The sequence below is a fragment of the Lissotriton vulgaris genome, chromosome 8, assembly GCF_964263255.1.
Source record: "Lissotriton vulgaris chromosome 8, aLisVul1.2, whole genome shotgun sequence".
NCBI classification, from domain to species: domain Eukaryota; kingdom Metazoa; phylum Chordata; class Amphibia; order Caudata; family Salamandridae; genus Lissotriton; species Lissotriton vulgaris.
The window spans coordinates 576,239,034-576,252,191 of NC_141696.1; the positions used below are offsets into that span (position 1 = coordinate 576,239,034).

Here is a 13,158-nt window from a genome sequence, read left to right on the forward strand (position 1 = left end):
TGTTTCTCTCATCGGGGAGCTAACCTCAGTTCGCTGCCTGCCATAGAATGGCAAAGAGAAAAAAATCTTTGATCAAGCCTGACGGGAGCTTTTCTGCTCCTGCTAGCGAATCAAAGCTAGCAGTGTCCTGGGAGTTGGGGTCCTTGGGACACTGCCTCAGAAGGGCCCTAGTGAATGGGGTCCCAGGTGGTGAAAGCTACTTAGTTGTGGGGGTCCCACACCTCTCTTCCCTTCTAAAAATTTAACCGGCCCCTAGGATAGGATCCCCGGGGCCGAATGGGGCTTGCTATCCTACCCTTTAAAAAATGTAGCAGGCCTCCACTGAGGCAGTACAGAGGCCGGTATTGCCTCGGGGAGTGGGGGCCCACGCCTTCCTTTCTATAAATGTTCTGAGTCCCAGGGCAGGGGGACCCGTGCACACCCACTTCCCCATATTACTTTATTAAAAACTATGCAGATTTGACCTATGGATCCAGGCCCACCCTGAAGGTCATTAAAAAAAAAAAACAACAAAAACAATGGCCACCACCATTTTGGTGTTTTTACCACAATCCACCAGAAAGAGATATCTTTTTTTCTTCCTGTCCCAGACAAGGGGGAGTGGGTAACCCTACCCTGCCTCCAGAATCCAGTAAAAGGCCGCTGCAGCATGCATTTTCAAGTTGCAGCCAGCCAATCAGTGTGATTGCTTTGAGGAAGCCCTCTTAGTCAATCAAAAGACTTAAATTGTTGAACTGCAGCTCAACAGTCAAGATGGAAGTTTTTAAACCCTAATTTCTCAAAAAGTACTAATGGATTTACATCAAAAAGATCACTATCTGGACCAAGATCCAGCTTTCTGCCAAAATTGGTGTAATTCCATTTAATCATTTTAGCTGTAGAACTTTTTAAAAATCCCTATAAAAACCCCTTTTTCTTAGCCCATCTTTTCCTGTCAATCCAATTTCAACTCTTGGCACCTGGCCACTTGTATTTTAAATTCAAGGTGATATCGATACAGATGCATCAAACTCAATGTTTACTAAGCGGGCTGTTTAAGTAGCGGACAATGAGATTCGCATAAATATGTGTTTAATATTTATTGCTGAAATCCTTTTGTGACCCATTGAGGTTATATGCAAATTATGTCCTGAAATCTGACATAGTAATCTCCTTTTTGTGAGCCAACACTAGTATTAATAGTATGAGTTACATGTTTTATTTAGAAATGTATAGCTCTAAGATGACCGTGCTTTTGGGAGGAGCAAATATCAATGGTGTTTGCACAGGAATTACATACAAATGGTATGCGAGTCCTTTGTTTGTATTTATGGCCACACAATGGACTATGTCAAGCACTTTTGTTCGTTACTCAGTGTGTGATCAAGACTTTTGTCGAAACGCGTAACTATTGAGGATTAAACGCTACACTGCTCCTTATCTCTGAGAGTGCGTCGATATTTGACTTGTTTGAAGAAATTTTACTGCTGGGGTTTGCTCTGCCGGCCACCGGACTATAGGCGGGGATCCAGGAAAGACCTTCTTGGAGTTATATAGATATATACATATATATATTTACACTGGTTCTACCTTAAATTAATATTCTTGTGTCTCTAATTCCTGCACTCATAGCACATTTGGAGAGTTGAACATTCAGATTTGCGAAGGTCTTCTATAGTCAAGTGCATTGTATCTTACAGAAGTTTTGACACTTCTGCCCTTGCATGGGTGGATTTAAGTATTGTGGAAGCTCCCACATAGTGCTTTAAGCCTATAATTCTTCTACTTCTATTCTGCAAGGAATATGCACAAGGATGTCAAAGGCATTTTTGCTTTGGGAAAAACAGTCTTCTTGTTCTGATTTGCTTAAGAACTTTGTGACTTGCTGAGTGTACTCTCCGTAAGATCTCATTAGTAAATGCTTCTTCACTGTCGGCCTCATCCTCCTCATATCAGAAACAGATACGAAGAGCCCCCTAACACTTCTATTTTATATACAAAGTCCCCCTTCTTTTCTGCCTTTTTCACACCGAACTTTGGGCCATATGTATCAACACATTTCCCTATAGACACAGAATGGGCAAAACCCTTTGATACACCTGGCCCTTAGATTGCTGTAAACTCGAGTTCTTTGTTTCAAAAGTCTTATGGGCTTAAGATACAGCAGACTCGATGTTTGATTTGATACCTAAATAGGTGCTTGAACGGATGATCTAATGTGACCAAATTCCTGAAACAGGAACAGCTTCTAAAAGTTAATTTTTCAATTTTATTTTTAGAAATGAGGAGAAAAACTCTTCTCTACCAAAAGAAAAAATATTTTCTTGGTGACAGAGAAAGAAAAATGAGAAAGAAGTGCAAAGATGGCATTAGAAAAATAGAGAAAATTACAAACTTTCGAAAGCCTCCAAATCATGTAGATGGGCTAATGAAGGTTTAGTATTTTACTGTAAATCGAAGCATTACAGGGGTCTCACTTAAGGACTGGGGGGTGTTTCCAACTGACCTGGTGAATCTGTGGCCAACTCGAAGCTGGAATTCAATGTTGTGCTTCACATGTGGGAAACATAACACAATTTCTACAGCACAACATCAGGATGGCTAAAAAGCAATAATATTAAGAAATGAAATGCAACGCAAATATAAATTGTGAACATGGATACCTACTTTATTTTCAAAGGAAACACTTTCTCCATCATCTAACACCGCTGTTTGGTGAGGGTCAACCACTGTCTGTGCACCATCAGGGCCTGTGGAGAAGAAATACGTCAGATCATACTTGTTGTCTAAATCAATGTCACATTTCATTATAGAAAGTCAGTTTTGGGAAAGCCACGGTGAGTAGTCATGAAATAAATGTATTTGGAAAAGACTAAGGAACTGGAACACAAACTTTAAGCACTCGTAAGGCGATAAAGTGCAATTATTCTGCACCGCCAAGGTGGTAATCAGGACCCTAGTACTTTTCTCCTGCAGAGCAACATATGCCTAGAACTCTGCAAAGGCAAATGAGCAGAAAAAAACTGCATACCCTTTGCCAGACTGGCTGGGGGTCGTATTAGAGACAAAATGAAATTGCTTGGCAATGACAAATATGTTGCGATGTGCAGAAAATCTTTGCACAGTCAAAGATTAAGCAGGAACTTCACAACATTTCTCAGTTGAAAAATAAAGAATATGCACACACCTGAGTTAGAAGCTACCTGAATTTCAAACTAAGCTCTTTTGGCAAGTTATTTTGTTCCTCAAACAAATTCATATGATCCTTTTAGTGCTTAGTGACTGACAATGTCAGAACAAATCATGGAGGAGGGGACATATTTACAGGCAAATATGTATATGCATATTACACAGTTGCCACTGTGTAGTTATAGTTTGGCCAGAGTTTCCATAGGAAAAGCACTTTTGGTTTTGCTAATATGGCACCATTCAGTGAATCGTCACAAACGTTCCCCTCCACCTCAAAAAAACTGGTCATCCACCTCTGCTCTTTCCTACAAATTTTCAGGGTGGTCCGTCAAGCGAGGGCCACTAAAGAAGGGAGATAAAACATTGATTTTCCATGTTAATTTTAATTACATCAAAATTCTGTGCTGCTACAGAACAAACGGCTGAATGGAATTATACCAAATTTCGCAAAAAAACTGGAAATGTAGTTAGAAAGTTTGCTGTTCATTATTTGGTGTAAATCCAGGCAGCTGTTTGAGAAACTTGTATTTAAAGAGGTGTTCAGGCTAGTCATGAAGGAGATAAAAAAGAGGTGTATCTGGACAGTTGGGAGTCCCGTTGTACCAATCAAAAACTTAAAAATGAGAACTCTCTGATTGGAAGGAGGAGCTTTTTCCCCACCGACCTTTCTCTACCGCAGGACCAGTACCGGCCCAGCAGTATTTCTTGATCTGATTTGTGGCGGCCCTCACGAGACTCCGGGACTTGCTCCCACTGTCATAGAAAACTAAATTAAAAACACTATTAGGGAGCTGAGTAGAGATACCCTCAGCCTCATGTCATGAAGCTTGCATGGTACTGCAGTACTGTAGTGGTGAAGCTTATAAGTTTCTGCTACAGGAGTAACAAGGAACTGGCAACAAATTATACCAAAATATGGAGTGCTGGTGCAGTGTGCACTCCCGAAGGCTGTCTACAGGGCAGGGTTGGCCAACCCAGACTGTGGTAGGCTGAAGGCCCTGCACAGCGGGGCATTGGAATCTGGGACTGGCTGGAGGAGTTGGATGAATATGATCAAAAAACCACAGAAATTCACTTAAAAAAACAAAGGTTAAAGAGACTTCATATTTAAGTATGGTAATAAGATCTTAGCTTACGTTAAAAAAAAGCATAGATATTCTCTGAAAAAAATGCTAAACTGATGTTATTGTTAGGTGTTAACATGAGGTAAGAAAGAATGTTTATAAAACAAAAAAATAAATTACCAGTTATAGATTACTGAGCTAACTATAAATTTCAATGTGGTTGCAACCCCATGTCTATGGGGTGTCTGCCTGGGCACAGGTCGGTATGTTGTATTCACAGCTCCTATAAACACTCTTTGCCAATGATTTTTACATACATTCTTTTGAACCTGTAATTGTTGGTTTCACAATTCTTTGATTCGAATTCAAAAACTTCATATCTCACAATGCATTACTTCTGGGTAATTCAATGCAATGTCATTTCTTTACTCCCTATGCATTGCCGCAAATTGCCTTCTTCAGGGGAGGACTATGGAAAACAAAGAAACCGTGTCTTAAATCAGAGTTTTCTCCACCTAACTGTACATAAACCACCTTATTGGTTATGTTTCCTAAAACATGCCTTTATGATGTGCTAATGCTTTACATCACGGTGAACTGTTGTATGTGAAAAAGTCAGTGTATGATATGTTAACGTGCCTCCTAATCTCAAAGTGCTCCATTATGACCGGTGTGGCTGTACGATTATCGTTGTAGTTGTTAGTTAACGTGCACCGTTATAGCTAGTTGTGCCACCTCAGCTTGCTGGTATTTATCAACAATTGCCTTCCCAATTAAAGCATTCCCTGCCCCTTAACGGTGCCGCTTACCGGTTCATGCTTAATACTGCGCTCCTCTCCGAGGGCTCTGCCGCATGTGTGTTTGTTAGTACACGTCTTCCGGGTCACGTGAAAGTTGCATGTGACATATTCACGTTGTGTCGCTATTCATAGAAAGTGGACTGGTGGATGTAAGCTATATGTAGCTTTGTTCGCTTAATAAAGTTTTGGCTACCGTGATGTTAATGTGTTTAACTAAAATGTTGTGACGCTGTTGCTTAAACTGTTTTAAAGCTTAACTACTTGGTGACAAAAATAAAAGATTCTTATATCACGCTGTCATGCTATGTGTTTCCAGGGTACAAGGTATCACAAGGCATAATTCCTGTTTTAAGTTCTGATACTAATTCAAAGCTAACAATCAGTTATATGCACATATCACTGAAGTGCGAAGCAACATTAAGTATGCTTCCTATTGTATGTTCAAATCATAATTAACGATCAAATATATGCCTATATAAACATGTCATGCATTTATAAGTGTCCATATCTGTACAAAGCTGCCAGTTCTATAATGGTACAATCACGTGGGCCTTTATAAATAACATTTTGAGTTCCGTTATTTCGTTCATTCCATAATGATGGAATATTAACGTGGGCCTTTATAAATAATATTGGAATTCTATTCTTTGGTTCATTCCATTTGGTTTGAGGGTGTTTAGATGATAAATCCTATAGTTTTCTCTTTGCAGTAAAGTGTTCCTGTTGTCTTTCCACTCTTTTTTGAATGATCTCTAATATACAGGTCTTTAATTGGCTGACGTGATGTTGTGCCTCAATGAAATGGTTGGCTACCATGGATTTCGTTGATTTCGTCCTGATGTTGCTTTAATGTTCATTCATTCGAGTTTTCAGCTTTCGTTCTGTTTGACCTATATAGGCCTTCCCTCATGGACATTTGAGCATATATACAATATTGAGCATATATACAATACTAGAAGTGTAACATGTTGCGTTTACATGTAATTTGATTTTATTCCCTTTCATAGGATGGGTGACGTAAGCTCCTCTGATAATATTGTTACAATTGTTGCAGTTCCAACATGGGATGGTACCGTTGTAAGACTTTTGGCCCGTGTTTTTCGGAGGGTACCTAATTATTCCTCCTATGCATAGGGAGTAAAGAAATGACATCGCATTGAATTACACAGAAGTAATGCATTGAGGGATATGAAGTTTTTGAATTTGAATCAAAGAATTGTGAAACCAACAATTAAAAAGTTCAAAGGAATTTATGTAAAAATCCTTGGAAAAGAGTGTTTATTGGAGATGTGAATACAGCATATCGACCTGTGCCCAGGGAGACATCCCATAGACATGGGGTTGCGACCACATTGATTATTCATTACACTCCTGAGCGGGGAGTGATTCCCAGGAGCACGGCATAATCACAAACCACTTTAAACCACAGCAGTGCACTATCAAAATAACTAGTGAACATTCATCGAACCTGCTCAAGGATCGTGGCACGCAATTTAGCAAGATGCTAAATGAAGAGATAACGAGTCTGACTGAGTCAAGGGCAGAAACGTTTGCTTTCGCCAATGAAAAGGTTTCGCGAATATATCCATTGATACATGAGGAAACCACCGAATACACCACCAGCCGCACTAAAGAACAACAAGTCAGACAACTACTTTACTTATCCAGGAAAGAAATCAATCAAAGGCTACATGCTAGTACAATGATAAGGTACCACAAGACGCAAAGAACCCAAAAGGTCTGAGAATATCCCTGAAACCATCACTTAGCAAAAATTCACAGAGATTCACTTAAAGGTGGCACGCGATATTGAATAGGTGTTCCCTGGGCTTAATTATATTGATTATTGAATAACTGTCAAACATATTGGATGAACTTGGGAAGGAAATAATGACAGTTAAAACGGAGTTGGACAAAACCATGACCACTGAAGAACTCGCGAAGGTATTAAAAGACATCAATAACCAACTACAAAAACATTCACAAGAGGTGAACGAAAGAAAAATACGGAAGTATCGCAGAGATACTATCTACTATAAGTTAGGGAAAGTATACATGTGGGCAGACATCTACGCCAAAAGAAGACAAAACAGACCCTACACAGCGAACACGGACACCTCTTCCTCTGAAAATGAATTAACGGATCCATCAAGAAACGTATAGAAATCCAGCACCATACAGGGACAACAACATCCTACCACAAGCATGACATCTTCTTCCTCTCTTTTAGAGGTAGAGTGGGACGAACGGGACGACCCCGGCGGGGAAAAAGAAAAAGAAAAGGCAAAGAGCAACCACAAACGAGGAACGTAATGGCTTCGAAGAAGGACAAGGGCAAGGAAGGAACCCATTTAATATTTTGGTGATAAACATTTCTGATTATCAATTCAGTGAATGCGAATTAAAAACACTACAGAAAGGAACCTCCTACGTACCCACTGCACATTCAAATTTGCTGGAAATAAACATCAGCTTTTTTTAATTAATGAGAAAATTAAGACTTCGCCATTTTTTGAAAATGTGGTATTGGAACAAGACAAAGGAGGAGAAAACCTTTTAAAAGGCCTAAAACCCACAAGCACATACATGGCTCCAGTGAGCCATAAAAACTTGGATTTGTTTGAACAATTGGTAAAACAGGATTTGTCCGGATTACCTTTTCACAGAAAATCCAAACGCAAGAATCTGACAGCTAAAGAATTTGGAATCTTAAGGTCGATTTCCAACAACTCCGCAGTTCTCTGTCAAAAAGTGGATAAAGGGGGAGCCCTTGTGATACTCAATACCGCATACTACTTGGAACAAGTGCAAAACCACCTGCAGGATAAGAACATCTACATGAAACTGGAATCAAATCCTACCATGTAAATAAAAACTACTCTTCTCAACATCATCCAGAAAGCTGTAGATGGAGGCATCAAACAAAAAGGCCAAGAAATATCTCATTCAAAGCAATCCAAGAAGCCCCAGTTTCTATATGGTGCCAAAAATCCATAAGGATCCAGTAAGACCACCATGCCGCCCCATAGTGTCAACACGAGGTAGTGTACACTAACCGGTGGGCACATTTCTAGATCGCTACTTGCAACTGTGCGTACTGAGGGTCATACATCAAGGACACTACGGATTTCCTCAATAAACTGGGAGATATTACAATAACAGAAGAAGATCCTATAACACTCTGTACTATAGATGTGAAAGCCCTATATACGTCTATCCCACACCAACAAGGTATTGAAGCAGTAGAGAAAGCATTACTTCAAACAGCATAGTTATTTCAAGTGGCAAGAGAATTGGTATCTACAGAAGAGCGGCACATCTATGGGCAATTGCGCAGCGCCCACGTATGCGAATATCTTTATGAACGACTATAAAGAACAATACATCTTAAACACTGCGCCATGGAAAAATCGAATACAATTGTATGTAAGATTTATTGATAAATATTCATCATTTGGAGAGGCACCACTGAAACGCTGCGGTCACAAATAACTCATTTTATTTCAATAGATGAAATGATACAATTTACATTCGAAATACAAGAGTGAACCATTAACTTTCTGGATGTAGAAATTAGCAAAACCCCTACAGGCTTTGACACAAATGTATTCAGAAAATCTACAGACAGTAATAATACCTTGGCTTATGACAGCTTCCACCCGCAACCATTAAAGCAACATTTACCATACTCTCAGTTGTTGAGAATAAAAAGGATCGTCTCAGACCCAATGAAGGAAGTGGAACAGTCTACAAACATGATACAAAGATTCAGGCAGAGAGGTTATCTAGAGGATCTACTAATACAAGCATCCAATCGAGTAAAAGACAAAAGAAGATCAGAGTTATTGACCATACAACCCAAAACCAAGGACAACAGAATGGCATGCGTATGCAAATATTCCACCATGAGCCAGCATTACAAGAAAATAGTCAAGAGACATTGGATTCTTTTAAGGATGGAACAAGATTTCAGAAACATTTTCCAACAAGATCCTATTTTTGCATACACCAGGGCAAAAAATATAGGAGAAATAATTAGGCACCCTCCGAAAAAAAAAGGGCTAAATGTCCTACAACAGTACCATCTCATGTTGGAACTGCAACAATTGTAACAATATTATCAGAGGAGCTTACATCACCCATCCTATGAAAGGGCATAAAATCAAATTACATGTAATCGCAACATGTGACACTTCTAATATTGTATATATGCTCAAATTACATGTGGGAAGGCCTATATAGATCAATCAGAACGAAAGTTGAAAACCTGAATGAATGAACATAAAAGCAACATCAGGACGAAATCAACGAAATCCATGGTAGCCAACCATTTCATTGAGGCACATCACTTCAGCCAATTAAACGCCTGTATATGAGAGATCATTGAAAAATTAGAGGGGAAAGACAACAAGAACACTTTACTGCAAAGCGAAAACTATTGGATTTATCATCTGAACACCCTCAAACCAAATGGAATGAACAAAAGAATAGAATTCCAATGTTATTTATAAAGGCCCACGTTGATGTTCCATCATTATGGAACGAATGAAAGAACAGAACTCGAAATGTTATTTTTAAAGGCCCACGTGATTGTACCATTTTAGAACTGGCAGCGTTGTACAGATATTGACACTTACAAATGCATGACATGTTTATATAGGCATATATTTTAGCGTTAATTATGATTTGAACATACAATAGGAAGCATACTTAATGTTGCTTCGCACTTCAGCGATATATATGCATATAACTGATTGTTAGCTTTGAATTAGTATCGGAACGTAGAACAGGAATTATGCCTGGAAACACATAGCACGACAGCGTGATAGAAGAATCTTTTATTTTTGTCACCAAGTAGTTAAGCTTTAAAATAGTTTAAGCAACAGCGTCACAACATTTTTGTTAAACACATTAACATCACGGTAGCCAAAACTTTATTAAGCGAACAAAGCTACAGATAGCTTACATCCACCAGTCCACTTTCTATGAATGGTGACACGATGTGAATATGTCACGTCACGTGCAACCTTCACTTAACCCAGAAGACGCGTACTAACAAACACACACGTGGCAGGGCCCGAGGAGACGAGCGTAGTATTAAGCATGAACCGGTAAGTGACCCCGTTAAGGGGCAGGGAATGCTTTAATTGGGAAGGCACTTGTTGATAAATACCGGCACACGGAGGTGGCACAACTAGCTATAACGGCGCACGTTACTTAACAACCAAAACGATAATCATACAGCCATGCCAGTAATAATGGAGCACTTTGAGATTAGGAGGCACATTAACATATCATACACTGACGTTTTCACATACAACAGTTCACCGTGATGTAAAGCATTAGCACATCATAAAGGCATGTTTTAGGAAACATAACCAATAAGGTGGTTTATTTACAGTTAGGTGGAGAAAACCCTGATTTAAGACACAGTTTCTTTGTTTTCCATAGTCATCTCCTGAAAAAGGCATTATGCCGAAATGCATAGGGAGTAAAGACATGACATCACATTGAATTACCCAGAAGTAATGCATTGTGGGATATGAAGTTTTTGAATTCGAATCAAAGAATTGTGAAACCAACAATTAAAGGTTCAAAGGAATTTATGTAAAAATCATTGGAAAAGAGTGTTTATTGGAGCTGTGAATACAACATATCGACCTGTGCCCAGGGAGACACCCCACAGACATGGGGTTGCGACCACATTGATTATTCATTACAGTCCTGAGTGGGAAGTGATTCCCAGGAGCACGGCATAATCACAGACCACTTTAAACCAAGGCAGTGCACGATCAAAATAACTAACTATAAATTTCTCTCCCGCCAAGCTCACCTATGACCACACATATTACATCCCTTAGCACATGCTTAATGACATCACTGATGACATAGCTTATGATGTTTCAAATTACATCACTGACGACATCATCCAGTGTTTCTGACTGAGTCATATAGGGTTAGTGGACATGAAGTAATTCAAAATGGCATATCAATAGCCAATTTCCTATCACCAAACACGTGATAACGGACATAACCTTTGAGTACATTCTGGACACACAACATTTCTGTCAATTGGTCCACGTTTGATGCACGTTATCCTGTTTTTTGCCGGTATTCACTCAGCTAACAACCTAAAGGTATACCAAACCAATTCCCCTAAATATAAACTAATCTGGCGTTACAGACACAGCAGAATGGGGTGCTCCATTTTAGTCTCATCTCAAATAACGGCAGGATACAAGTATATAGATCTCATGGTTCCTGAAATATTACATTATCACTGCATCACAGCCGCCATTATTAAAAATGTGATCTAGAAAAATTCGGGCCGAATCAGCAATGTCTACCCAAGCTAAATTACTTCTCTAAAATCCAAAACACAAATCAAAAGGGAAAATCTCTGGTCAAAATTATTTTTTAAGAAGTATATCAGGGGGCCAGGATTATTTCTGGCAGTGATAGACAAAAAACGAGACGCTACATTGGGAGCTCTGGTGACAGAAAACTTAAGGTCCACGCATCTCTATATGATGTAGATGGACTAAGGGTTTGCAAATAAGATATTCAGTAGTATTTTTGACTCAGTACTCTGTCTGCCAAACTCTAAATGAGCCCGTAGGTTTCCACTGACATGTTTTATCCAATGTTGGGTCAACACATTACGTAGTAGGTCTCTCAACAAAACATGAAGCACAGTCATATGCCCATTACTTACAAAGAATGAGCTAAAAAGAAACATCTGAGGTACAGATTATGCCTTACCAACGTGCACTTTGCCAGCCAGTGTGTAGATGAAAGAGGTCCAACCTGAAACACAAATAAAAAGATGAAATGTTAGTTCACTATCAGAGTAGCCCTAATGCTTCTAACTAAGCAGAAACTCCCGAAACTCTAAAAAAACATGTCAAATCTTAGATGGCACAGGTAAAGACTAATGTAGCCTTTTATTTTTTATTTAAGACCTTTATTGATAGCATAGCCGTTTGTCAACATATATAGATCTTACAGTTCCCATTACATTGGAAAGTACAGCTGGAGGACCAGATGAATTATACTCAAGGTACACTGTACACAGCCAGAATGCCGGCATCCCGGGGGCCCGGCGGCGTGATGTCACGGAGCAGGTCAGCATATACTAGACATATATCCCACTGTAAGCCTTAAATAGTGAAGTAGTTCAGTCGGCTGTCTTAAAATGCAAACATGACATTGCGGTCTTGTAACAAGAGAACATTAAAGGAAACTACCCCTCAAACCCCCCCAACTTCCCCCCCGGTTTGCTCTCGAATGTGCTCTCGGAATCCGTCCCAACCTCTCATTGCTAATAATGTTGTGCGTATCCTTCGTGTGTTGAGTGCCCTCCCTCCACCCGTGCCACCCAATACTCTAAACCCCCCCCCCCTGTCCGCCCCCCATTAGGGGTACGTCTACACTTCGCCTCCCCCGCTCCCATTCTTCAATCTTTAGTCCTCCCCTCGGGGTGGGCTACCCGAACCCAAACCACAGTCCTCCCCCTGGGCCTGAAGCTCATCAATCTCGGAGGTGTCTGAGCCACCCTCCTCCCCTTTGAGTAGATATTCCTTGTAAAGGTCCCAGAAGTTTTTCGGCCTGCTTCGGGGCGGAAGCAAGTCGCTGTACAGTTCCGTTTGGGTGCAGCAGTACTGTAAGTCCCTAAGCCATCTCGCTTTGGTAGGGAGTGGCCCGCGCATCCAGCAAGCAGCGACCACTCTCCTGGCTAACAACAACGCCATATCCACCATCCTACGCAGTGAGGGGGCTAGCGGTTTGGAAAAGCCAAGGAGCGCAAGTGCCGGAGATCTCAGCAGCGGTTCCCCCAAAATCCGGCCTAGCTCTGCAAATACTTCCTCCCAGAAGGACCAAACTCCCGGGCAATGCCACGCTAAATGAAAGAAATCAGCGACCTGTGCTCGACAGCGTTCACACTCCGCGGAAGTGCGAAGGCCATAGCGTTGCAGCCGTTCGGGGGGTGTAGTACACCCGCTGAAGGAACTTGAAGTGCACCAGCCGGTGCCTGCCATTCAGAGAGATTCTGCGAGTGTTGGAGCAACAATAGCGCCACATGACGTCGTCTATGGGGGCCTGGAGATCAGCTTCCCACGCCGTTC

General features: G+C 40.6%; 1 protein-coding gene across 1 annotated transcript in view; it reads right to left on the bottom strand.

Annotated features, from left to right (window-relative positions):
- Positions 1-13,158, bottom strand: part of PIR (pirin) — a 397,572-nt gene that overhangs the window by 114,924 nt on the left and 269,490 nt on the right. Inside the window, exons 4-5 of the mRNA XM_086934415.1 lie at positions 11,795-11,839; positions 2,647-2,729 (exon numbers count right to left, since the gene is read on the bottom strand). Coding sequence (XP_086790541.1) covers positions 2,647-2,729; positions 11,795-11,839 — 128 coding nt within the window. The remainder of the gene's footprint in view (positions 1-2,646; positions 2,730-11,794; positions 11,840-13,158) is intronic.